This window comes from Amblyomma americanum, chromosome 11 (genome assembly GCF_052857255.1).
Source record: "Amblyomma americanum isolate KBUSLIRL-KWMA chromosome 11, ASM5285725v1, whole genome shotgun sequence".
NCBI classification, from domain to species: Eukaryota; Metazoa; Arthropoda; class Arachnida; order Ixodida; family Ixodidae; genus Amblyomma; species Amblyomma americanum.
This window is the reverse complement of record NC_135507.1, coordinates 32,219,567-32,246,858: the sequence shown is the minus strand read 5'-3', so window position 1 is coordinate 32,246,858 and position 27,292 is coordinate 32,219,567. Positions and strand designations below refer to the sequence as shown.

General features: G+C 51.8%; 1 protein-coding gene across 2 annotated transcripts in view; it reads right to left on the bottom strand.

Moving 5' to 3' along the window:
* Klp10A (kinesin-like protein 10A) overlaps nucleotides 1-27,292 on the bottom strand; it is a 48,758-nt gene that overhangs the window by 19,641 nt on the left and 1,825 nt on the right. For both annotated transcript variants that reach the window (XM_077642877.1, XM_077642876.1), the window contains exons 2-3: nucleotides 2,260-2,354; nucleotides 1,345-1,413 (exon numbers count right to left, since the gene is read on the bottom strand). In XM_077642877.1, the coding sequence (XP_077499003.1) occupies nucleotides 1,345-1,413; nucleotides 2,260-2,354 (164 nt within the window). The remainder of the gene's footprint in view (nucleotides 1-1,344; nucleotides 1,414-2,259; nucleotides 2,355-27,292) is intronic.

Here is a 27,292-nt window from a genome sequence, read left to right as displayed (position 1 = left end):
AGGTTTTTTTTCTAATATTATTTCCGACAGATGAACTACCATATTATTTTGTTTTTTCAGTGATGTAATGTGGAATTCGTGCGTAAGTCACCAAGAGTTTATCTTCATGCAGTTCATGCATTCTATTTGTTTGTAATGAATGCAGAAATGGCTTTATGGTTTGGTTTGGTTTTATGGGGTTTAATGTTCCAAATCGGCATGAGCTTTGACGGACAGGGCTCCGAATGATGCTTAACTAGCAAACATACGACGACGAGGCAGAAGAGCCTGCTAGCCTGCAGAGGCATTGGAGTGGAACCTCAAAATGCACAACTGCTTTTTATTTAATCCAATGACACACCATCTCATCGTGCTTCTAGCTACGCGTGCATGTCAAGGATACTGACCCTTTTCGGTTAGAATCGAATTTAAAAAATTGAAACATGCATACTTTTATAGTCTTTCATTTAAACGGAAAAGTTTGACCCATAAACATGACGGAACTCGAACTGAAGCTTTATTACAGCTCCATGCTTTGCGTATAATGAAGACTTTGAACCTGAAAACCAACACTAACCCAATAACAGAACTACTGAGTGAAATAGTCAAATTTCTCAAACCCCTAAATGAATAAAGGATAGAAACAAGTGCATAGCTTCCAAGACTGCAGGTTTAGTAAATAGAGAAAACAACGGAGCACACTCAAGATTGTGCACACTGCAGAATTTAGTCAACACACCGCTACCGGCACGCCCAACTTTAAGCACCACAAATTTAGATGATCTAATATCAAAGCCGGTGAGCTCCCTATACTCATATTCTCACTTTTCTCCTAGCAAGAAGCGATCCTTGTTGGGGAAATAGTGACTGGCTGAGGCACTAGAAGGAAAAGCAGCAATCTGTTGTAATGGAAAGCTTTGCTGTACCTGCCGTTAAGAGTGGAAATCAATGAGTCTAACAGATCAAGCTTGACAGCTATTCGTAGCTGTATGGCCTCCAACACAACATGATTGCAAGTAACTTGAGCACATGATACTCAAACGCATCAAAGCAGTGGCCACAATCGTCTCCCAGTGGATGAAAATATATTTCCAGCCATTTGTTGCTGGCTCTCCACAGCAAAGGGGACACAAGCACGGACAGCATTTATCACTACAAATGAACCAACTTCTATTCTACTTCAACCAGTGCACACTGCCGCCCATCATCGCTGGCACTGACTAAAGCAAATACAGCCCCTGGGTGGGATAAAAAACCAATTCATGCTTAGAAGACCTACTGCCCAGTAAGCGTGTTCCTCTGCAAATGAGTCATGAAAATTCATAACCATATGCAACAAAGAATGCAGCCTGAACGGACACTCACCTTTTTAACAGAATTCCGGTTGACATCTTGGAGGCCTGGGTTTAGCGCAAAAACTGTGCTGAACTCAAGCTGCAAGGAAGGATCGAACAAGTAAATGTAATGGCAATTCAGGTTTTGAAGAGAAGTATCTACTATCCTACGAGACAAAGGCACAAGCACAAGCTGTGCAAACCTCAACTCTGGCACAATTCAGCCTTTTTGCAATGAAAAATGGAGGGGACACTTAGGCATCGCCTTTAGAGCATGACGCGATAGCGTAGCGGATTAATTCCCATATACGTAAAAGGCCATTCTCTATTTTACATTCATGGGTCCCAGGGAGTCCTCACACCCCTCCTCCTGGCACAGTGGTGCAGTGGTTAAGAGACGTGCCACTGCCCTGTGATGGCAGGTGCTCCTGGCCCTGCGCTGCCCAGGCTGCCCTTCCCGAACGACCGATCCGTAATATAACCGCCACCTGCCCACCGTGGCATGCGACACAGCAAGGTCACATGACCTAGGTGCCCCACCTGCCTCCTAGGTTGCTCTCCGAGGACTGCCTGCAAGAGTCATGCTTGTGACTTTTTGCTCACAACGCAGACACCGGATTTTCTGGTAGTGTGGCCTTTAAACACTCACTTCAATAGAAGCGCATTCAAAACTGCTACAATGCAATAGCAGCAATAGCCAACATACTTATACTAAACGAAAAGACGAGGTCGGCAAGACGTGCCAAGGTTTCCCACTACCCAGCAGCCAAAGCTTACAAGACAGAGGTTCCCCATGTTTGGGTTTTGGAGGCTAGAGTTTGAGGTGACATGTGGCTGCCCCAACACACACGGGACGCCTAAAGCAGTTGGGCAGAGTACATCAGGTGGAGCAGAACAGATGCATGGCACTTGCACTTCTAGAGCTTGGCGAGAAATGGCAACTCACCTCCTTGCCCTTGGTCTCCCCCTTCTCGTACCACTCCGCCACGATCACCTGTTTGTCCGAGTCCATGCTCACCACCGTGGCAGAGTGTATGCGCCCTGCAAGCACAGACAACAGATTATAAGAATCATAAGAATTATGAGAGACATTATAAGAACCGAGTACTATGTAGTTCATGTCCTTTCCGATAAAAAATGCTTTCGACACACACAAAGCCATTTCATTGAAGTCATTTCATGTGCTCTTCAGGGGCCGTAGCACAAACTGATTGCGCCGCATCAAGATACAGGGCTGAAGCAATGCAGTAGAGGTGAAGCAGAAATAGTTCAACTGCACGTGCATGATCAGTTTGCGCCACCATGCATTCTGAATGCATAGAACTAGCCAACCATTCAAGGCAAGGAGTTTCAAGAACACCAAGAAGAAAAAGACTCCAAGGAGTAGCTAGCAGCAAGTACTTTAAAAGAACTCTGTGGCTGCCTATACGAGAGACATGGCAAGGGGAGTGGCTTCAACACAGTATGCCTGACACATGAACGCACACTCTCTCCCAACTAACATGGCTGTTGGCTTCAGATCTCGGCAGATCAGCACTCCTTTGTCAGCCGTGTACTGCGCCCGATGAAGGCCAACTTCTCTCCATTTTCTAGAACAGGCCTTCGAAACTGCTGCGCAGCACTTCCTCACAGGTTGTCCTCTTTGCAGTACAACTGCAGTAAAATAGAGACTCAAGTTGGCAACGACAGTCTGGTGCACACGATTGCGGTACTTTGCGAGCAGCAGGGAGCAAAGGCACATTTAAGGTCATTACACTATAAAAGGCATAAAGGGAAATTTAAATGAGCCAGACTAGACAGCAACAGCCCTTTATCTTGTCACTCAAACCAGCGATTTTTGCAACGCCGTCTCCATCCTTTAAAAATATTGCAGCTAATAATAAATAAGAATTGGTTTTTTGGGACGGAAATGGCGCAGTGTGGTAAGGGAAGGGATAAAGGAGGGAGTGAAAGAAGAAAGGAAGAAAGAGGTGACAGTGGGCTCCAGAATTTCGACCACCTGGGGATCTTTAACATGCATTGACATCCCACAGCACAGCACATTAGAGTTCCCCAGGTGGTCGAAATTATTCCAGAGCCCTCCACTACAGCACCTCTTTGTTCTTTCACTCCCTCCTTTATCCCTTCGAAGAATGAAGGACAAAGACATCTAGATACTGACATCACGGGCACCTTAGCGGTTTGACTCCATAAAAAAACGCAGCCGCCAGCTAGTTTCTATTTTTTTCCTTTTCATTACTCAAAGCAGTAACTTATGGAAATGGTTCTGGCCTTCAAGGAGGGGGCGGGGGGAGGGAAGTACTTTAAGAAAGTGCTATTATGCCTCCAATCCATTTAGCAAAATGCACGATGCGCGTCACGTCACGCAAAGGCGATAGTGCGCGTTACAACGACAACAGTAAAGTCGCCCAGCAAAGAGGAACAAAAGAAATCCCGTTCCTTGCGCAAGCAACGCCGTCTCGGGGTCCTTCAGACGTGAAGGCGTGGGCAGCCACCGGGCGAGGAAAAAAACATCTACCCGACCGCTGAAGGGGCAAAAGAAAAGGCTGCGGGGAGAGCGAAAATGCAGAGGGACCTGGAAGAGGGAGGGGCCGCCACGCGCAGTGCCAACCGGCCAGGCCAGGCCAGGTACGCGCGCCGTCCGTTCCGAGCCTCCGCCGCTGCGCCGTCATCTCGCTAACGAGCATGACGCCGCGAGAAGCACTGTTAACGGCGGCGCTTTTAATAAGTCACAACTTCCGGTTTCCCCCACCCTCGCTCACTCCCTCCTTCACCGGGGCCCGCTTCGGTGTCCGCCGCAGGGCGGAGCAGCATGAGGTGCGTCGCCGCAGATGGCGACGATCTGCCGCTCCGACAAAGAACGGACACCTGTGGCAGACTCGCAGCGCGAAGCTCGCACCCTTTCACGAAGGAAGCAACGACCTGCGCACGTCCAAGGGGGCCGCAGAATGGTGGTCGCGGCACCTAACGGCTAGCTTCTGATGTTCTACTATGGCTCAAGGACACCTGTGGCCAAAGCGCCATTGGCCCAAGGTTCTTTTCTACTCCAGGTGGGGGCCAAAGGCCAATTTCCCAAGCATTTCACCCTAAATAAGCCGAACACCAGGCCAGGGGAAAGCTTGTCCCCATTGTGTCACCGGTGGGTACCCGGCGCCACTGGGGATCGAACCTCGCACCTCCCGCATGCGAGGCGGATGCTCAACCACCACTGCGGTGGCGGCTAGCTTCTCTGCGTTGCGAAAGAAAATGCTGACTGGTGTCGAGGAGATCGCTGACGCTTCCTTGTTACACCGGCGAAAGGACCGCACCGCGCGGTTAGCATGACGCCTGGCTCGCGTGTCAACGCGCCGGCATCGCATTCGACTGCCTACTAAGACGCGACGGGGACGCTGCCTGCGCCAAGGGCGCCAGCGTCGTGCAATGAATTCGCCAGCGCCGCAGCAGTAACGAGAGCGTCCTGACGGAGCGACGATGGAGGCAGCAACGCTGCAGCCCCTGCAGCAGCGGGGTCGTGCAGGTGCGCTCTCACGCAGGTAGGATAACAATGCGCGCCCGGGAGGTGCGGTGCAGAGCAACACAGCGGGTCGCAGGAAGCCCGCGCGCCAAGCCGCCAGCAGAGCGCGACGGGCGGTCTCTCCAGAAACACGCACGTGCCACGAAAGGAAGGCGATGTCCTTGCACCTTGCAAGTGTGTCACTATACGCCACATCTCGCGGCGTACCTCCGGTGGAATTCCAGCGAAGCAGACGGCAGCCACCATTCTCCCAAAACGGATGGTAGGTGACAGCGCCGAGACTGACTCCGCTGTCTGAAACCGCTCGTTACACTCACAAAGTGAGTACTACGACTGAAGCCACAAGAATCGCGAATATGCGCCTTCAATCACCCCAAGTTTCCCTGCGAGAGGTCCTCAATGTACACGCTTCGCGTGCTTCCGTTCTTTGCAGCCTGTCTGTTTAGCAGCGATGCCCGAAAGCGAGTACACTCGCGAGCTCTCTCAACAAGAACTCCAATCGTCTGGGACAAGAACTCCAATCGTCTGGGACAAGAACTCCAATCGTCTGGGACAAGAACTCCAATCGTCTGGGACAAGAACTCCAATCGTCTGGGACAAGAACTCCAATCGTCTGGGACAAGAACTCCAATCGTCTGGGACAAGAACTCCAATCGTCTGGGACAAGAACTCCAATCGTCTGGGACAAGAACTCCAATCGTCTGGGACAAGAACTCCAATCGTCTGGGACAAGAACTCCAATCGTCTGGGACAAGAACTCCAATCGTCTGGGACAAGAACTCCAATCGTCTGGGACAAGAACACCAATCGTCTGGGACAAGAACACCAATCGTCTGGGACAAGAACACCAATCGTCTGGGACAAGAACTCCCCGTCACCGCTTAAGCGCCGGGCACCGTGGGCGAAAAAGCAAACAAACAAAAAACTAGAACCTATATAGAAACGCTAACTTTGCTGGGCGTAACGTGCGGCCGCACGCCCACAGCAGCTGCGCACAACCTTGTTTGCGAGCCCAAGGGCCGAAGCGACGGCGTTGCGTTACTAAGGCCAGGCTGTTGCACTGCGTACACGGTATCCGCGCTGCCTAGGCATTCGCCGCCAAGGCTGTTAAAACAAACTCTGCATCCAGAACACTGCCGACAAAGAAAAAAATAGAATAAGGCTCCGAGCTGGCGGGCCACTGCAGCAAACGCCCAGCGGCAGCAAGGCGCTCGAATTTACGCGAGCGGTCAGCCGTGGCCGAGCGGCACGCGAAAAGGGGGGAGGAGGGGGCGTGGGAAAAAGCCCGAGGCCACCGCCGCACAGGCCGACACGACGAAGCAGGCAGAGCGCCTCGCATCAACGACGAGCCGCTCCGATGCGGTTGCAACAGATGCTCCACTGAAGAGTTTAAGGATCGCCCCAGTCTAGGCTTGCAAGTGCGCCTTTCCCGAACGGGTCACCGCGTCGGCGGCAGGGCGGCGCGGTGCGGTGCGCGACGTATGCAAGCCGAGGATGGGGAAACCGCGGCGGTCTCCTCTGCAGGGCTGTCTGAAATGTGTTTTCCGAGTGTTTTCTATAACGACAGCTACATTACGGTAGCGGTTCGAGCCTTCAGCGTGGCTGGTCACGTGGTGCGGAGCAGCGCTGGAGAAACAGAGCTGCAACAGCTGTGCACATGCGCCGTGTCGAGTGGGGGGTGGGGTGTGGAGAAGGAGACAAGAGTGAATCCACGTCCAGGGACGAAGATGAAGGAACGCCCAGCGAAACGGAGCGGCGGAAGACTGACTTTGCAATTCAACTGAGCAAGTTCCACTCGGCCAGCTGTAGCTATCGCGTCACTCCAGGTTTAACCAGAGCTAGACCACCGCAAATTCTTTTTTTTTTCGGAACCATGCCATGTGAAACATTGTGCCCGGTTCCCCGCATAGGGGGCAGGCCGGAGCATGTATGCCGGGTTAACTGGATTGGGCAGAATTTAGTCTATATTCTAACTCTGGTCTTCTACCTCACTGATATTCCTGCTGGGTTTGGGAAAAAAAACTTTTGTCCACCACACAGTATTCCGTGAGGTCCGCGTAGCTTAGTAGCTGGTTTGACGGGTCGTCACAGAACCTGAGCGTTGGGTGGCCACCCTGCGCGGCGACTACCCCGCTGTACAGAAGAACAACCTGGCGGAAAGGGAACGAGCAGCGCTTCAGGCCACTGAGCTGGCGGACTGAGACCAGCCAACATTTAAGCTCAAACGTTTTTCCTCCTCTAGAGGGCGCTGCGCGGTTGCCGCATTGAGACCAGCACGTTTCCAAGAGGCACTGGCACTGGACCCCTCCCCGGCTTTGAGCGTCTGCTGCGCCACGGAAGAACCAGCCGTCCGCACACACGCACGCCAAGGAAGGATCCACGACGGGTCGCACCCCGGCTATTAACAACGAAGCTTTTAGCGTCCTTCCTCCAATCGCAGCCGCCTAAAGTCCTACGCGTCTCGGGAACGCGGATAGCAGCCAGCCCCACTACGCTGTCTAAAAAGCTACGGGGAGAAAATGCGCTAGCTGGGACCAAGGGAAGCGCGACTGCTCCTAGTAAATTCTGACGACCCAGGAGCGCTCCGCCGACTGCGCCGAGGACCCACGGGAACCCACAGAGGCCTCTCCCGGCGAGGAAGGCGCCACCGTAAAGCTGTCAGCACTCGGAGGCCGGCGCAGAGGAGCTGCCCGCATCTGCAACACCGCTGGGAAAAGCGGCGCGAAGCACGGAAGGACCACTGGAGGTTGGACGACTCAGCCGAGGGGAAGAGGTGCGCGCTCTCTGCCAATGAACCGCGTTAACGGAAGCACCTTTGTCGCTCTCACAGAAGACGCGCCCGGCTGTCAGCGGGATGCCACCAACGCCAGAAGCAACGGCGAAACTGAACACCTTGACGGCGGCGACTGCTAGCATTAACCTACTCCATTACCTGCATTGCCGCTAGACACAAAACATGTAAAACGATTCTGTATGCCGATAATGTTAAGAGTTCTTGGCACGCAATTACTGCGTCATCTGCATTCCAGAACAGGAAACGGATTCACTCGATGAGAAAAGAAGCGGAAGCACGGCAACGTATACACCACAGAAAATTAAAGAATTAACATTCCGGAAACTTACTAGCGGATACGTATACCAGTTTTACGCAAGGGAGCTGTGCATGGGCGGGAGGAGTCCGGTATGCTTGATATCTAGTCGTCAAGCCGCGCTCTTTCAAATTCAGATTTCTTTCTCGAGACCTCAGCACAGGTACAACATGAGCAATTGTTTGGCCTGCTGATAAGGCACCCATAGCCGAGGTACCTTTAACAAAAATAATTTTGAATCCAGATAGCCAGCAAGTAATGCACCGACTGTTTGGCGGAACATCACTGTGTCATGTTTTTTTTTTTTACTTTCGTCCATACATTCCCCAGCAGGCATGTTCCCCGTACACATCGCTTCAATTTCTTTCACAAACAAAGCCAGCTATCATAAACAAAAAACTTCTGAAAACTCACAGGCATTATCAATAATAACCATCGGGTTCAAATAAGCGTGCCCTTGCGCACCTACGCAACAATTAGCGAGTGTGTTGGGCGGGGAGCTTAATCCGTTTAAGATGCTTTATCTAAAATAGTGGCATATCCGGTCTCTGCATTCCGCCTACGTGAACGGCCTCCGTCGCGCGACTATAGAGAAGCGAGGTCTGCTGCCTACCGACCATTTAGTCGCCCCCAAAAGAAGGGACCGAGGCGGTACCGAAACGTTCGCATCTCTGGGGCCAGAGTCGTCTATGTTACAGACCAAACCAGACCGACCTCCGTCAAAGATGTTTACATCCAAACGGGCGAACTTATGATTTAAAGGGACAGAACGCTGAATTTTTAGGACCATTTTTTTCGGTACAACGGTAAGCTTGCTGTCTAAGGTGGTGTATTCCGCAACGGCTTTATTGGAAACGCTGTAAGAAATTTTCACCGAGAATTTTTAGATCAGTGCATGCACCCGTTTTTATGTGTCCGATGCTGCAATCTGATCAGCGGTCGCGATGGCCATTGCACGTGGCAAAACTGCCGTCACAAAAACTAATATTAATCACAGCCGGCAGACAGTAAGTAATAAGAAATTTTTAGTAATAGAGTAACGACCATTTCAGTTTCCGTACCCAAATCTCTTACGGCACAGTGATTTACGCCTCGTCGACGAATGTTTTAGTAGACCCTGGTTGCCCCGCCATCCAAGAAATTCAGAACAGTGGCGCCATCTAGTCACCAAAGCCAAAAGCGCATGGCCGACGATGCAAAGGGAGCGGTGCTTTTCATCAAATGGCACCCTGGTGAGTGAACTACAACGAAACATGTATAAATAACCGATATTTTACCGAGATGAGGTCACCTGTTGGACTGCAGTGATAATGGCGGGTTCCGCCACACGATTGCCTTATGAAATTTTCAATGCCACACAAACTATAAATCCTCGCGTCTGATATTGCAGTGCTCCATTCTCGGTTCGAGGCACGATATTTTCATTTCCGCCATAATCTCACGACACGTTTCGGTAAGTATTATCAGAGCAACGCATCCATTTTGATGCCATATGTCGCCCACTGTGCAATTAGACCCGTATGGGCGTCGTGGTTAATTTGCTCGTCGCGATGAGGCGCCACTTACATGTAACGATGGCTTACGTCATAGCGCGAGCTGCTGGCACGACAGCGTAACACTCTTCTAATGTGCCGCCTAGCAGAGGGAAAAAAATCGCCGATTCCACGTAGTGTGGAAATTCTCACTTCTAGAAACTGTCACTCAGTGACACTTGGTGACATTGAAACACTTGGTCACTTTGAGAATGGAGATAGTTATCAGGCGCTTTACCCCTCTCTATGCGCACGCGAAGTCGGTAAGAAGGTTAGAGGATGGGGCTGTTAAAAAGGAAAAAAAAAACGACGGCAGAGAAGGGCTTGATTTCCCGAAACCGGTCGATGGTTTTGTCCTGAAACTCAGGCTCCGGTCAGGTGATCGCGGAAGTATATTTTTTTTTTTCAACGCCGCCTCTTAACTTCAGGATGCGAGACGTCTTGAAGATTAACTAGATCAGTAGAAAGGCTCGTGACAAGCCCGGCTGACCCATTTTCAAACTCTGAACACAAGTCACGCACATCACAGTATTCGCTGAAAGAAAGAAAAATGAGGACAGGCAAGCAGGCAAGGTGCTTCCCAAACTGGATTAACGTACCGCCCTTGTAGAAAAGAAAAAAAAAATGGCCAGGCTTAGCTTGGTTAAGCCAAGAATGCGTTGCATATCTCTATGGAGTTCCGTGCTGCTCCGTTGACTCGATCGCCATTGAAACTGCCCGTGTAGCAGCGCTCGATCGCCTTTGAGTCGACAGACTATCGGCTCGAGGGCCCTCGAAATGCCCGTGTGACAGGGATATAATACCTTCTTCTCGGCCTTTGCCGTAAAGTTGTCTTATTGCACTAAAGGAGGAAAACCGAAAAGGAGCAGCGACGCTGCTACACGGCAAATCCAAAGGAGCTAGAACGCGGCCTCCGTGAATGCCAAAAGTCACCGCTGTGTGTGAAGCGGCGCTAGTAACATTATGAAATTAAAGCAGACGGTAGCACTTCAGCTAAGAGTGCATTCGTTTGTGTTAGAAAAAAGTAGCTATCACGATAATAAACGAGCGTTCTGACGGTGAGAAACGGATATTTTGAAACAAAGTTTTTTTTTTTTTTCATCGTTCTCGGTCCGACCACGGTAGGCGCACTTTTCCGTCCGGCTCCACGTTGTGTTCGAGAAGCGTGCTTTGTTGCTTGTGTCTTTGTGCACACAACAAACTCAAAACACGCACACAACAAAGAGCAAACGAAGAAAAAACAGCATGCGCAAGCACGTGTGTGTCGATGCGGCTGCTGAAAAGCGTTCAAGTCCTTTCTTAGCAGTGTGGATGTCTTTAGTCATAGCCTCCTCTACGGTTAAGTGCACTGTAACGCAAAATTAACCATTAAATAAGATAAATTAGATAATTTTTACGGTTTCAAAACTAAAAATTGCGTCATTTTTTTATTATTTGAGCTCGCTAGCTGGCGCTGCCGTCTGGGTTGCTCCTTTAAGCAACTTTAAGGCCGCTGACGGCCGCCTTTATTGCTACGGAACTTTATCGCAAAGGTCTCGACGCTTTGCCGTGTAGATGCGCGTCACGCGCCTTTGGGGCAAAGGACCTTAATTTTTAAGGCCTTACAAGTGCCCGTGTGACAGGATATAAGACTGTCCCGGCGAAGGAGCGCAGCTCTTTTATACATATGCCGTGACGTCAATCATAGCGCAGCGCCCCTAGCGGGAGGAGCGGGAGTCAGGTGGTGGCTGCGGCCGCGCGCGACCGCGCCAGTTGGGGCCCAGCTTTTTCTCCGACTGTCGTGACGTCACGTCACGTGGTTTGGTGGCTGCCCGGCCGCGCCCAAGGGCTGAGCTGAGTGATTGCAATATGCAACGCATAAAAAGGTGCGGACGGCTCCCGACGCTTAATACAGTCGTGCCCGGTTATTACGAAACCATTTAACATGGACGACTCGAATTATGGACAATTTTTCCAGGGCACCAAACTTTTCCAACGTATTTACGCCTCGTTAAAATGGAAACACGGTACCAGGACAACGGACAGGCAGTGGCAAATGTACAGATCCCATTGGGACCCTTGTATTTTTGCCCACTATAGTATGGACAGCGATGAGAACAAAATTCCAAGTGCCTCCACCAGATGTCCCGTCCCATGTATTTTGAGCTCTAGCGAAAGACAGCACGAAATAGCAAATGCCGTAGTAATGTCCTTGTGGATGCGCGGTTCCATAATTTAGTGTGGCAAGATGGCTGGTCAGCGAGCCTTACCATTTCCCGAACTGCATGAGGGCCGCGAAAAAAACATTCTGCGCGCTACGTTGCAAACCACAGTCAATCGCTGCCTGCCGAGCGAGTACAAAGTTCTTGGAATGTGAATAGTCTTGCAGGAGACGCCTTATCACATCAAGAGGCGCCAGCATACTTCTCATAGGCCACTAGGCGCTTCAAAGTGCTTCAACCTGCACCACAACGTGGATTAACGATAATAGCGACCACAATAATACACTTACAGCTTCCAAGATTGCCCGATTTCCACTTCACTGCCCGCCATTAGGCACGGAAGCAGTCCGTACTCATAAAGCGCTTTTTTTTTAGATTTTTCATGATCCGTTATTAGGACGACTCGCTTTAGGGACACTGGTGCCCTAACAAGTTTCCCTAAAGCGAATCGTCCGCAATAACGAATCGTGAGAAAAGTATTCGCCCGCCGCGGTGGCGCAGTGGTTAGGGCGCTCGGCTACTAATCCGGAGTTCCCGGGTTCGAACCCGACCGCGGCGGCTGCGTTTTCATGGAGGCAAAACGCTAAGGCGCCCGTGTCCTGTGCGATGTCAGTGCACGTTAAAGATGCCCAAGTGGTCGAAATTATTCCGGAGCCCTCCACTACGGCACCTCTTCTTTCACTCCCTCATTTATCCCTTCCCTTACAGCGCGGTTTAGGTGTCCGCCGATATACGGGACAGATACTGTGCCATTTCCTTTCCCCCACCCCCCAAAAAATAAGTATTCTAAATATACCGCTTGATGAGCACAGACTGCGTCCGCGCTTTGTTCGGGAACCAATGTGTCCCTATTAACGAGGCAAGACTATTACGTAACGGCCACACGACTTATCGCAACCCTGTGACGTTTGGCAGAAAACTGCCCTCCGCTGGGAACCGCGGATTCTCACACCGACTACGCGCGCACACGGAGCCAGGTAATAGTCAGCGGAGCAGCGGCCGATGCAATAGCGCACCGAAGCGAAGGTGGCACTAGTCAGCAACGGTCATTCGCGCACACGTTCAATTCCGTTGCACATCAAGCAAGGCTCGATGTATTTTAACCACGCCAACGTCACGGGAGAGAACTCCAGAGCAGCCTCGCAACAGCGCATTACCACCGCGAACGCGAAGAGACGTGCTCAGAAACCAGCAGCACGCAACCACACTCATGATCCCCCGCAGGAAGGGGAGGCGGCGGCAAGGCGACCGGCGTGGTTGGGCTTCGCCCGTGCGCACGGAGAAAGAGTGGGAGTGAACAATGCCAAGGCAAATTACGCAAGCGAGACGGAAGTGCACCGCCATGCAGGAGCACACACCCCCCTTCCCGCAATAGTGGCAGAATGCGAACGAGGCCCGCAGCGGGTCCGAGGCGAAGGACGACTGTGGCGAGCGCGAACAGAGGCGGCGGTCGGCAGCTCGCCCGAGAAAGGGCAGGCCGTGCAGATCAGTGCGGCTCGCCCGGACAGCAGAGACGTCGCTCCCGCCGCAAGTTGCCACGCCGCGGTGGCTCAGTGGTTAGCGCGCCCGTCTACTGATCCGGAGTTCCCGGGGTTCGAACCCGACCGCGGCGGCTGCGTTTTCATGGAGGAAAAACACTAAGGCGCCCGTGCGCTGCGCGATGTCGGTGCACGTTAAAGATCCCCAGGTGGTCGAAATTATTCCGGAGCCCTCCACTACGGCACCTCTTCCTTTCTTCTTTCACTCCCTCCTTTATCCCTTCCCTTACGGCGCGGTTCAGGTGTCCCACGATATATGAGACAGATACTGCGCTATTTCCTTTCACCAAAATCCAGTTATTATTATCAACAAAAGGCGAAACACAGAAGCTACAAACTGCGATAGACAATGTCGGAGGGGGGTAGGTACTGATGTGCTGCACAAACGAGAATAACGCGACATTTTCTAGCTACCAGAAAAAAGGGGGAAAATGCCACTGAACAGATCAAGTCGCACATGTAACAGGAAAAGGCGGGCTGGTTGGTGGTTAACAATGAAGTGCATATTGCAACCACGCAAAACGACGAGGGACGAAGTGTCTTGTGTATTCTTCTCTTAGTCCCTCGTCGTTTTGTGCGGTTGCAATATGCACTCCAGAGGAAGTCTGTAAGGAAGTAGAAAGATATACACCTTCTATACAACTACAAGTTGATTAATGGGGTTTAACGTCGCAAAACTACTCAGGCTATGAAGGGAGTAGGTGCTGATGAGTTTCACAAATGAGAACACCGACAGATCTAGCAATTAAAAAAAGGGGGAAAAGCGAAGGAGATATATCCCTTCTTTACCATTACTGCAAGTTGGTTAATGGGGTTTAACGTCCCAAAGCGACTCAGGCTGCGAGGGACGCCGTAGTTGAGGGGCTTCGGAGAATTAGACCACCTGGGGGGCTTCTTTACGAGGAAATACAACCGGCAGATTACCCATATCGCACGGGAGGTAGGCTATCAAACACGCAGCATATCTCGACCACAAAGACGTCACATCGCAGACGGTGAGGGACAAACACGTACTGGTTACACGTATCAGATCAGAACTGCGGGTTTACAAATCCCAATTCCACACTATGCAGAACGAGATCACTTGCATGCTGCACATCCCACCATCGATATCATGCCGGACAACGTAACAGAAGTTCAAACGAATGCCACATCTCAGATTAATGCATCACAAGAAGCTCTGTACACGGGAGGGGCCGAAACAAGAAAAATCTGCAAAAGCAAAAAGCACATGGAAAGAATATATAAAGACAGAATATGAGGCACCCGGCAGGTAAAAGGCAATCAGTAAATGTAACGAACCACGTTCACATGGAGAAGCAAGATCAACAGCAGATAATGAACGCCAAACGCAATCCGCTTCTCAATATTAGAGAGACAGACCTGACCGGAACAGACCCTGCCTCGCATGGACGGAATCGGACGGGACAGGACAGTGTAAAGGTACAATTTTAATATTAATAGCAGTCAGCCAGAAGATAGAACAGAACAGTACATGAGTACATGCAGCAAATCGATACCGGACACCAGAATCCCATCGCCCGTCGCTTTATTGGAACGCACGTTCCAATTCCGATGAACGGCCAGTGAGATCGATTACGCGGTAATCTATATCGGCGACACCCGATACTCGCACCATGCCTGCGGAACGACTGATGCAATACTAGGAAGGTGAGCTTTTTGCTCGTTAGAAGGAGAATAAATGGCAGCAGTGCCGTCGACACATTTGTTCAAAGCGATTGTTATGAGACTGGGATAAGTGAAAAGTTCGCGGAGTGGCCGAGCAATGTGTAATGCAGAAAAAAAAGGGCGAATACTGGAGTGCGATGACGAACGCACAAAGCACGGCCCCTCACGAAGTGTATTCGGATCGCATTCTTCCCGCTTATATGTGAGATTTCAAATGAACAAAAAGATGAAATCAAAAGCAGCTGCCCCCTCGGTTCAGCTGGAAGATTGGCAGTCCCGGATGAAAGGGTCCGTAAACAAGATGGCCGGCCCGGTTCACAGAATACATGGAGAGCCCAGCGCAACGGTGTGTAGTGGCGTTTAACCGAAACGCACTTCTCCGAACGGGAGACATCGTAAGCTTTCATCTGAAGGCAGTGTCTTTCAGATACCGCCACCAAAGAACCGAGATGGCATGACATCTTAACACCCCAAGAGCAATTCTTTATCTTACTTATTACAGCTAACAAGACTACTTACTGCTACATGTCACCTGTTTCGGGAACCCAAGTTGCCACAGCCGACACTATAGTCGGATACAACTTACGAACGCAGTGACTTTTCGCCGTTAAAGGACTCCCCACCCCCTTTCCAGACAATGGCGTCGGCCGATTCTCACGACCCTGCTAGTATGACACAGCAGGCACTGGTAAATTAAAGGGGATAGTCCTCTCCCTATACGGTCGGAGATAGATCCCTCTCTCCATTGTGGCGCCGCTCCCTGCATTGTCACGCTAGCAGAATCGGTCGACGCCATTGGCTGGAATGGTATCCTTCGATGGGGAAAAGCCGCTGCTTTCTTGAGTTGTATCCGACTATAGTACAGAGTCGACCACACTTGTCTAGGGCGCTCGGGCGGTGTGCTGCGGAGCAGATGAAGTGAAATCTTTTTGCAGCTGCTTTGCTAGCGTTAAGGTGCTGGTACCTGTGCGGTTCACGTGTCTATCCTGCTCTAGCGCAACCATTATCAGTGAAAGTCAACACCTGCTTTAGAATAGCACTTTATTGCCCCCGAATGGCGCCTCTCGAGCACTCTTAGACAAGTGTGATCGACTCTGTACGCCGATGAAAGCACTACATAACCCAGAAATTCCCATAACCAAACAATGAAACCTCGGAAACGCCCCGGTGTACGGAAACCAGCGCGCCAGGCAATTAATTTGGGCCGGTACGGCGCCAGGGCGAGGCCAAAAGGCGCCAAAACCGGCGGCCACGGTCCGCGTGGGAACACGGATGTAGTACGGCTCCAGACGCGGCGAGGGCGCCCAAGCGGAGCGCAGCCGCGCTTCGCACGGGGCGACAGCCAGGCTGATCAGGAGCCCAAACGGCTCGTTGGGATGCGCGCCCGGGGGCCCCCCCTCGACAATGAAAACAGCGATACGGCGGCACAAGACCGTGTCTGTCTCTCTGCCGAAACTAAATCGGCCCGTGGGAAAGAAGAGGTGACTGGGCAGCAGCAGCAGAGCTAAGCGGGCAGGGAGGGGCGGTGCAGACAGATCAACCGGCGGCGTGCGACGCGCCCAAATAAGGAGGCACGCTGGCCGCCGAAGACAGAGTGTGGGACGCGCGACCACTCTCCCCCCCCCCCCCCCTCCCCCCAGCCACCTCTCCCCTCGCCACATCCCGGCGGTCGCCCTTGCCGGCCAAGGGGAACCACAACACGGGCGGCGAGCTGTCACCGCGAGCTGGAAAGGCCCGCTCCAACTATATCCAAACTATGCGGCGCTCCGCGGGACTTTCGGGGTTGGAAGCGGAGAGGAACTCGCGAAGCCGCGCGCACGTGGAGCGAGGTTTACGCTGCTCGGGCGACCCAGCCTAGCAACAACCAGGGCAGCGTTGGCCACAAAGCGAGCAATGCTCCGCCAGGGGAATAAGTACACAGAATGGACGACCAATCAACGCGACGGCTCCAACGACAGGCTGAAGGCCACGAAAGCGGCCGAAGCGGGGCGAATCCCACTGGGTCTGAAGGCGACAGCTGCCAGAACGCTGCACCGCTCTTCCGTGTTTTAGGCAGAGCAAAAAAAATATGCCGCAGTCCGGAGAGAACGTGAAAGGGGAGGGCGCCACTGCCGGAATTGCCCAAGTTTGTCAACCGGCGATGGGGTGTGACTCGAGGGCATCGCACGCAGCGACTCCCGAGACACGAGACGTAAAAAGAAGAAAAAAAACAACGCAACAGTTAAAACAACGCTGAGAGCGAGTGAGTACCGTATTCTTGCACGCATAACCCGCACCAAAGAAAATGCGGACTAAAAATGGGAGATGCGGCTTTTAAATGAGGAGTCGGGGAGGGGAGGGGCGGCACCGAAATCGCCGACGCACCGCTATATAATACAGCCGGCTAGATCATTCCAAGTAAAAGGAAACCCAAAAACTGTAATAATAATAATAATATTAATAATAATAATAATAATAATAATAATAATAATAATAATTGGTTTTGTGGGTAAGGAAATGGCGCAGTATGTCTCATATATCGTTGGACACCTGAACCGCGCCGCAAGGGAAGGGATAAAGGAGCGAGTGAAAGAAGAAAGGTGCCGTAGTGGAGGGCTCCGGGATAATTTCGACCACCTGGGGATCTTTGACGTGCACTGACATCGCGCAGCACACGGGCGCCTTAGCGTTTCGCCTCCATCGAAACGCAGCCGCCACGGTCGGGTTTGAACCCGGGAACCCAAAATCTGTACAGAGCGTCAATTAAGGGCAGCCTCTGTTAAATACATATAATGTGAACGGAATGAAATAGTTGTTTCAGATAAACCGGACGTTCGAATTAACCGATATTCCACGACGCACTGCCATCTACCGTAAACTACTGTTGTGCACAACCTTGTGCACAATTTTCGAGCCCACCGCTGCACGTTTTGGTGTTCAGTCATGCGTCGCAATTGCTCCTCCACTTGATTGTCCGGACAATGTCGTGGGCAAGTTGAATTACCAAGGCGTCATTCCCCACTGCAACACCTAACCTCTTCAGCATTCAAGCCTTACCTTTAGTAAACGCGCAGCGAATGCACCAACCGCTTTTATAACAAAAGGCACCTTTAAAGGGGACACTGAGATCAAGTAGAAGTTAGCCTGCATTTGATACAGAAAGGCGTAAAAAGGAGGTAAGCTTCCCACCCCTACATGTCCCTTTTTACTCCCGTATAGGCGCATTCGTGTTTAGTAAGGCACCCCGTTCTCATTACCAAGACCAAGCTGACCAAAAACAAATGTGTCTCCATCACCCGGCATATTTGACAAGTGAAATGCGTGCGTAGACACTGCTCGTGGGCGCGGATCACAGAGGCTGCGCTGCATTACCATTCAGTTAAAAACGGTGCCAACCCGTATTTTTTGGCTTCAGGGTGAAACATGTTCAACATGCGAGATAAAACCGCGTCACTTGGAGAATAAAACTGAACCTAGCGTAATGCGTGGCCTTACGACTGTCTGGTAATGAGCAGTTAGAAAGGAAGAAAAAAAATATGGAAAAGGAGGAAAAAACACCGGGATTGCAGCATCAATAAATAACTAACAAAGTAAAGCATACGCCATCAAAGGACGTAAGTAGTAAGTGCCCTCTGCAAATTTTTCTTTAATCCAATTTTCACGGCGATGAGTATTCTGGTGCCGTACATAAATGTAAGAAGCCTCGGTTAAAAAATAAAATTGAGTTCTCAATGTGTCCCTCCAAGAGCGACATCGTGCTTTCTTGAGGAGCGCGCATAAACAAAGCGTAATGCGGCAAGTAAAGTCGGCGACAAAAGTATCCGGACCACGCGTTCCTCAGACGAATATGATAGCTCTGCTATTTGCCGGAGGCTGGAGGCAACACTTGTGGAGGTGAATGTCAGAATTGTGTTCTTTCATCTCCACAGGTGTGGACACCAGCCGCCGGATAATAGCAGAGCTACCGGCTTCGTTTGAGGAACGCGCGGTCCGGATACTTTTGTCCCAGACTGTACGCCGCCACAAACTAAACAGCCAAAATAGACCACCACAGTCTGTCCCTGCGTTTGCTCGCTCTAACGCGGTGCTGTGTTGTGTTTGGTTTTACGGCACATTGGCAACTAAGGCCATCATGCGACAAGCTCGAGGTCTAACGCGGTGCTGACAAACGATTAAAATTAGCACGCCAGCGCGCCCGATAAGAAACGAGCCATAGCCACCCACGAGCTTGCACACAAATGAGGAAGGTGACAGTCTCGCTCTTATTCCGGGCACGCCTTATCGCACTTATCGGGTTACTTGCACGCTCACTGCCTCAGCGGCGCAGATATATGACGGGGCCTCGACATCGCAAAAAGGGGAGAGGGGGGTGGGGGTACGAATTCAGCACGGGACACGCTGCGTCGGAAGGGTCAGGTCGTGCGCAGAGCAATGACATCACACATCAACCGGGCTTCCAGAAACAGCGCCTCCTCTATTTTGGCGCTGCTAGAAAGCGCACTGAAACCAAATTCGGAGGCGCTGTATATGCACTGTGAAACAAGGAACACGGCTGCATTCGCGGGCGGTTTTAAGTGGCTACACGGTCGGATACAGCTCAAGAACAAAGCTCCATAAATGCCCCCTCTACAGGATGCCCTCCAGGTCGTAAAGTAGATTTGTCAGGCGCGCATCCGCTGCGAGTGAACGCAGAAATGGGAGATGCGGCGCACTAAAACTCCGTCTATGAAAATAGGCGTTTGAGGAACAGAGGCGCACGAGCTTTGATCAAGGGCGGCGACCTCGAAGCTTCACCCAAACGTACACAGTGACAAGTAACGCATGACGAGCACTTAAGCAACGAAGCGACAAGCAGAGTTTCAACCTTTCTCCATAAATAGTCTTGCTCTGGAGAAATAATGAAAGCAAAGAATAATCGACTTAAACGCAGAAATGACAGAGTTCGTTTTCGTGCGCAAAAGTGAGCGTTCTCCGTCACACAGCAGCTACCCAAAAAACGTTTTCTGACCGACGCGACAGCCCTCGAGGAATCGAGCCACTTCTGCACCACGCCCGAGAGGAAACGTCCTACCCACTAAATACGAACAAGCCTAAAGGGGGTAAGATGTCCTCTAGCGAAGAGCTCACTCCCTTTTCACTCCCAGATGGTCGAAATTTCCGGAGCCCTCCACTACGGCGTCCCTCATAGCCCGAGTCGCTTTGGGACGTTAAACCCCCATAAACCGTAAAACCTTTTTGCTCAGTTTTCCTTTTTCATAGAGTACGCCCTCGAAATGTCCAACACTACCTGCGCCGTTCATCTCCGACGCTACCAGCACCGACGCTACCAGCAGGAAAAAGGCGCAGCCAAGAAGCGGCCGCAAAGGCCGCCTCGGAACCATCCCAGGAAAGGCGCTGCACTCCGCCAAAGTGCAGAGCATAGGTGAGGCGATAAGCGCGAAAGTGCCCCAGATGATGCAGCCCTCCGAACCGCCCCATCCATGGGAAAGAAAAAACACGATAGGGCGGCCGTTAAACAAACAGACCGGACGGCCAGGAGCGAACCCTGTAGGCCCGTAAACAACGAGGGCTTCGCTCAACCCTTTAGGAGCAGTACGGAGTTTATAATAGACCGACCCGATAGCGAAACTGGCCGGCCGCACTACCATGCGCGCCGTCTCTACATTCTCGTTAACCGCGGCGGCAGCCATCTTGGCAATTAACTCCGGCAATTATTTGTTCCACAGACCGTAAACAAGCCTCGGCAGTCTGGCGTCGATGATTTGATTTACACAGAGCAAGAGGGCAACTTGGTAAAAATAACGGAGTGGTCTACGTGTTTTTGGTTTTGCGCTAGGCGGGGGTCAGATACCTTTTTTTTTTTTTGCCCAGAGAAAAACGGTTTTTGAGGAACGTAAATTTTAACCACGCCGTCAGGGAAGGGACGATGAGGAAGTGAAGGAGTAAGGGCCGTAGTGGAGGGCTCCGAAATAATTTGACCAGCACCACGCAAGGCTACATTGCGAAAATATCGCGAAATTAGAGAAATTTTATAGATTCTCGGTAGCCTTGAAGAAAGTAATTCCTAAATAGCAAAATGTCCCGTAACAACAGAGCATCCACAGAAACCGGTAGACACCAGGCGGCAGTAGAATCTAGATTCTAACGCTACCATGAAATCAGCGTGATTAGAAGTCGAGCACATATCCAGGGGGGCATGTATCCCGTTACAAGAAATTAACCTTCCTGGCGACGTGCCTGTTAGAAATACAACTATATTCTATTTGACCGCAACTCATTAAATCGGCGAACCGAGGAGTAAGCATTCTTTGCGGGAGGCGTAGCAGAAGGTCATAACAGAGCTTCTCCGCTTTTAACCCCCCTCTCTGCTGCTCGGAGCCCACAAAAGCGGGACGTCGACTGCGCGCGCAGTACGCGGCAAATTTGGGGGGGGGGGGGGGGGGGGGCGCATTTCATCGCGCCAAGAGCAGCTGAGCCGTGACTAAGCGCGCCAGTGACCTCATCCCTCCCTCCCCCGTTTAACAGTAGCCGCTGCTAAGTTCCAACATCTCGCGGCATGCCGCAGCCGAGTAGTATTTCCGCTCAAATGGGCGCGCGCTTATTCCCTCTCCAACGAAGCCCGCCACCGAACAACGCTATCTGGAGCAGCAGCAACGTCGGGAATGAAAACTAATGACCATGCAACCATCAAAGACGCTGCAAATTTCAGAGACCGCTGACCCCTAGCTTAACGAGGCACAAATAGTAAATTATATCCCGTGACCGACCTTCGGATCGGCAGCCGAACGCCAAAGTCTCTGATCCACCTCGGCGGTTTGAAATGCGCACGACCCGAGAAGCTGTTAAAATTGGCGGGTTCTTCGGAGAGAAATGCACCGCGAGGGAAGGCATGAAGGTGGGAGTGAAAGAACAAAGGGAGAAATGTTTGGTTTTACGGGAGTTTAACGTCCCAAAGTGACTCAGACAGAGGGGCGCCGTAGTGGAGGGCTCCGGAATAATTTCGACCACCTGGGGTTCTTTAACGTGCACTAACATCGCACGGTATACACGGGCCTCTAGCATTTCGCCTACATAGACCACCGCAGCCGGGATCTAACACGAGTCTTTCGGGTCAGAAACCGAGCACTAACCACTCGCGGCGGCGTAAAAGGGGTGCCGTAGTGGAGGGCTCCGGAATAATTTCGACCACCTGGGAGATCTTTCGAACCTGCGCTGATATCGCACAGCACAAGGTCGCGGACTGAACACTCAAAGCCGAGCGGCTTTGCGGGCGGCCATTGTGGTTTGCCCGTCTCTCCCGGGAGACCTCTTTCCGGCCCTGCGCCTCATCTCCGCTTCGCGGGATCGCACGTCAGAATAGCCTCGCATTGAAGCGCATTTGATGCTTTCGCTCCAGTTCTTATTCCGAGCACTGCTTCGGGAAACCCGCCTTTGCCGCGGTAGCGAGCGGCTGACTGACGGCACGGTCACGCGCTTCGCACGCCGTGACCCTATGACGTCACAACGTCGTGAAACCGGTCCACCTACCCTTGCGCTGCAGTAATACAACCCTAGGGTCGAATATATCGAAGATTGGCCGGCATGAAATGCGCTCTAAAGAGAAAGGAGTAAGCTGTCCTCTAGCGTAGTCCCATATAGGCGTATTCGTGTTTAGAAAGTGCACAGCAATCCGCATACTTCACACGGCCACTTCGCGCATGCGCGGTGCAATGAGTACTGGTATTTTTACACCGTGCGCATGCGCACGTTGCCCTCTCCACAGCTACTGGTTGGCAACAAACCGCCAGCTTCTAGGAAAAATTGGTTTTTGGGGGAAAGGAAACGGCGCAGTATCTGTCTCGCATATCGCCTGACACCTGAACCGCGCCGTAAGGGAAGGGATAAAAGGAGGGCGAAAAGAAAGAGGTGCCGTAGTGGAGGGCTCCGGAATAATTTCCACCACCCGGGGATCTTTAACCTGCACTGACATCGCACAGCACACGGTCGCCTTAGCGTTTCGCCTCCATCGAAACGCGGCCGCAGCGGTCGTGTTCGAGCTCGGGAACTCCGGATCAGTAGCCGAGCGCCCTAAGCATGAGCCACCGCGGTGGGGTCATGCTCCTAGGACACATGCGCAGTTCACGACGGCGACATGTGCAAGCGACAGGTGGAGACACGCACCTGCCACTTAGCAGGCGCGGCTGGTGCCCCGTAAAAGCGGATCGCGCCTGCCGCCTATGTGCGTTTGTTTTATAGGTGGCAGACGAACCGTCGCGGACTGGCAGACGAACCGTCGCGGACTGGCAGACGAACCGTCGCGGACTGGCAGACGAACCGTCGCGGACTGGCAGACGAACCGTCGCGCGCTCCCCAAAGAATGCCGCGTCTTGCGAAAAAAAAAAACTGATTGAAAGCCAGGGGAGGGTTCACTTTCGGTGCACAACAAAGCATACGGTTTCTGAAAAAAAAATGTAGCCAGTGCGGACAGCCTCCGCAGAATTTGTACCCTTCGCGCACGTAGGTTTTCTGAGAACTGTTGCCATAACAGCGGGGAATTCGCCTGTCTTGACGCTTGTAAAGAAAAAAAAACACACACCGCGCTCCGTGCAGTGTATTTCGTGTTGAATGTTTTACAAGCGCGCATTCAAAACAAATACGAAGTGCTGTTGACATACGCTGGTGCAAGTTGGGGGCGCAGCCAACCGACACGGTATGCCCTCATGCGAGAAGCCTTGCGGGCGTTTTCGGTCTCGTGGCTGGGAACGTGAACGAGCTGCCGTCGGACATCGGAGCGCTTCAAGTGCGGTGCGCACGCTTGAAGAACGCGCCGCACGTCAACAACTTTATTCCTCTCTCAGAACCATCGGAACCTGAGAGGATGCCACGAATCTGAAGACAACCTGAATTCGAGCCAAGTGGATTTGGGATACAGCTGTCTCTCGATGTTTCTGTAAGGACTGGAGGCCGCACCGAAAGCATGGGCGGATTATTCGTCAGATCGAATCACTTTTCTTGCGAAGGAGGAAATACATATTGGAGGGTTGGGACGCCTCGAGGTTTTGCACCAGGTATACAGTGACTTAAAGCGCGCACCAGGTAATGGGCCCAGATTAAAAAAAAAAAAACTGACGACGGCGCCGTGCAGCCACTACAAAAAGAAAATAACGAGATTAACAGTGGCGCGAGCTTGCAGACAAGTGTTCGCTTTGGTCGGCATAAGCCCCGTGGGGCACGCGTGTGTCGCGCGCGCCATGTTCCACTTCTGGGATCTATGCCCTAGCGGCTCCTAACAGGAGTTCCCGGGTTCGAACCCGACCGCGGCGGCTGCGTGTTTATGGAGGAAAAACGCTAAGGCGCCCGTGTGCTGTGCGATGTCAGTGCACGTTAAAGATCCCCAGGTGGTCGAAATTATTCCGGAGCCCTCCACTACGGCACCTCTCTCTTCCTTCACTCCCTCCTTTATTCCTTCCCTTACGGCGCGGTTCAGGTGTCCAACGATATATGAGACAGATACTGCGCCATTTCCTTTCCCCAAAAACCAATTATTATTATTATTATTATCATTATCCTAACACCTAAAAAAAAAAGTTTTGCTCTGTCGCTTAGTCCCGCAAATACGCTCCTTGGTTCTAAACGGTGTTTGCTGATTTCAAAGATGATAATAATAATTGGTTTTGGGGGAAGGAAATAGCGCAGTACCTGTCTCATATATCGTTGGACACCTGAACCGCGCCGCAAGGGAAGGGATAAATGAGGGAGTGAAAGAAGAAAGGAAGAGAGAGGTGCCGTAGTGGAGGGCTCCGGAATAATTTCGACCACCTGGGGATCTTTAACGTGCACTGTCATCGCACAGCACACGGGCGCCTTAGCGTTTTGCATCCATAAAAACGCAGCCGCCGCGGTAGGGTTCGAACCCGGGTACTCCGGATTAGTAGCCGAGCGTCCTAACCATTGAGCCACCGCGGCGAATTTCAAAGATAATATCACGAACATCACCATGTCTACGCCCTAGTTTGCTCAACAGAATTGCTTGCAAGGGTTCTCGCACAGCTGGCGCCCTCCCCATTCGGTCACTTTATACGGGACACTCGCGTACAACGTGACTGTGGTAGTTCGCTGTGCCTCGTGGTACAGTGAAATGGTAGTTCACTGCACCACAAGCGTCACGTATAACGTCCCTTCTAGTTCACTGTACTTTGGTTCGAGGTCTTTTCCACGTCCGCCGCCATGGTCAGTGGAGGCAAGCGCTCAAGGCAGAACACCAATCAGCATGAAGAACGGTTGGAGCTTATAGAAAAGCGCTGGGTGCGGATCTTCGTAGCGGGGTCGAGAGTAGGCGAGACGGCACTGATATTATGAGCAGCAACGCCAAATGAAATGAACTTATAGCGCTTGGTAACAATGGGCTATGCATGGTACGCGGCGTTCTGTATACTCCGCTGACCAATCATCACAGTAAACGACACCAGCTTTTTCACGTTCGACTCTGAAACGAGCCAGAGGTACAAAAATTCTCGATCTTATGGTTTCGTCTCGTGGTTATCCTGTTTAGGCAGTAAGAAAGGTTCTAACAATCGACTACTTTTTAGTGGAGGAATTCTGTGCGGTGATTTTGAATGCGCATGCATTAAAGGCTGCATGGTGAATCGTGATTCGTCCTCGCCAGCATCTGAAGGAAGCGCCCGGCAAATTTTGGGGCGGCGACGACCATCCCTCGCCTCCCCTCGGCACCGTCACCATCGGGCGTCAATTACCACCGCAATACAAATGTGATGCCACTAAATATTCGAGGTCAGGCTACACGCGGAACTTGGGTTCGATCCCGGACGCGGCGGTCGAATTTTGTTGGAGGCGAAATTCTAGAGGCCCGTGTACTGTGCGATGTCACCGCACGTTAAAGAACCCCAGGTGATCGAAATTTCCGGAGCCCTCCACTACGGCATCCCTCGCACGTTATAGAACCCCAGGTGATCAAAATTTCCGGAGCCCTCCACTGCGGCGCCGCTCGCACGTTAAAAAACCCCGCGTGATCAAATTTTCCGGAGCCCTCCACTACGGCGTCCCTCGCACGTTAAAGAACCCCAGGTGATCGAAATTTCCGGAGCCCTCCACTACGGCGTCCCTCATAGCCAGATACCTCTGTCACACGGGCACCGCAAAGGCCTTTGAGAATCAGGTGTAAGGAGTGCAGCTACACGGCACAAATATTGCGCCTTTGCCGCTAAGGGCCTTGGAGGCGAAGGCGCCCGTCAGGGACCTTTGGAGCCCAAAGGCGCGGCCTTCGAGAACCTGCGATCGCAGTGCCACCCAACTTCAAGAACTAAAAACAATAGAAAAATAGATACAGCCAACAATGTTTGAAAACATCTTTCTTTAAATACGAAAGGTGTGTCTGGCTTTGCTTTTTTCTACGGGTGTTTATATTTTATGCCCAGATTTCAAGACAGTGAAAGTGTCGCAGCAACACCGAGTGCCCCCGGTGGCCAAGGAAATACACAAAACCTGCTGCTTCTGATAAGAGTAGGTGTTGCAGTTCTTTTAAGGAAGCAGTTAGAATGAAAAAAAAATGTCTGAGCTCGAGGTGAACGAATTAACAGAATACACCACTTTAATTTTAAAACACTAACTTCAGCCACCTCGAGCACAGCAACGGGTGCCAAGCCTGAACGACAGTTTCACCTTTGGGCAGCACAGTGTGGCTGCGTCGCTGCTCCTTTAAGCTTTCGCTTCTTTAGTGAAAAATGGCGCCTTTGCTGGAAAGGCCTTAGAGGAATGCCGTGTGACAGGGGTTTGAGTTGTCTTGGGACGTTAAACCCCGCATAAACCTAAACCAAATAAATTCCAAACTACGGACGGGCACAGAGACTGCACAGAGGAAGTTGCTATACAAAGGAGGGAGTGAAAGAAGAAAGGTGCCGTAGTGGAGGGCTCCGGAATAATTCCGACCGCCTGAAGATCTTTAACGTGCACTGGTATGGCACAGCACACGGGTGCCTTTTTTGTGCGTTTCGCCTCAATCGATACGCGGCCACCGCGGTCGGGTTCGAACCCGTGTACTCCGGATCAGTAGCCGAGCGCCCTAACCACTGAGCCGCCGCGGTGGATGGATCCGAACCCACGACCTCCGAATTTCGCGTCCGGAGCTCTAGCAAGAGAGAAAACGGTTACGCAAAAGAATCCCGCAACTCAAATCATTACCACGGTGAAAAATTTGCCCTCTGCTTTCTTTGGTTTCCACGAGTTTCTTTCGGAGACGGTCTTTCAACCTTTGGGTTCTTAGCACCTGGTGCATTGTGTGTGCGAGGCGTGGGAGATTGGTGGCCTGGATGAACTGCGCGGGACAAGCATGGAGACAACGCCACGCAAAACGCCGACCGACAATCCGCGCCGGCACCGCAAGAATCGTGACGGGTCCTGTCACACGCGAGCGAAACACACGCAAGCGCGAAAGGACACGA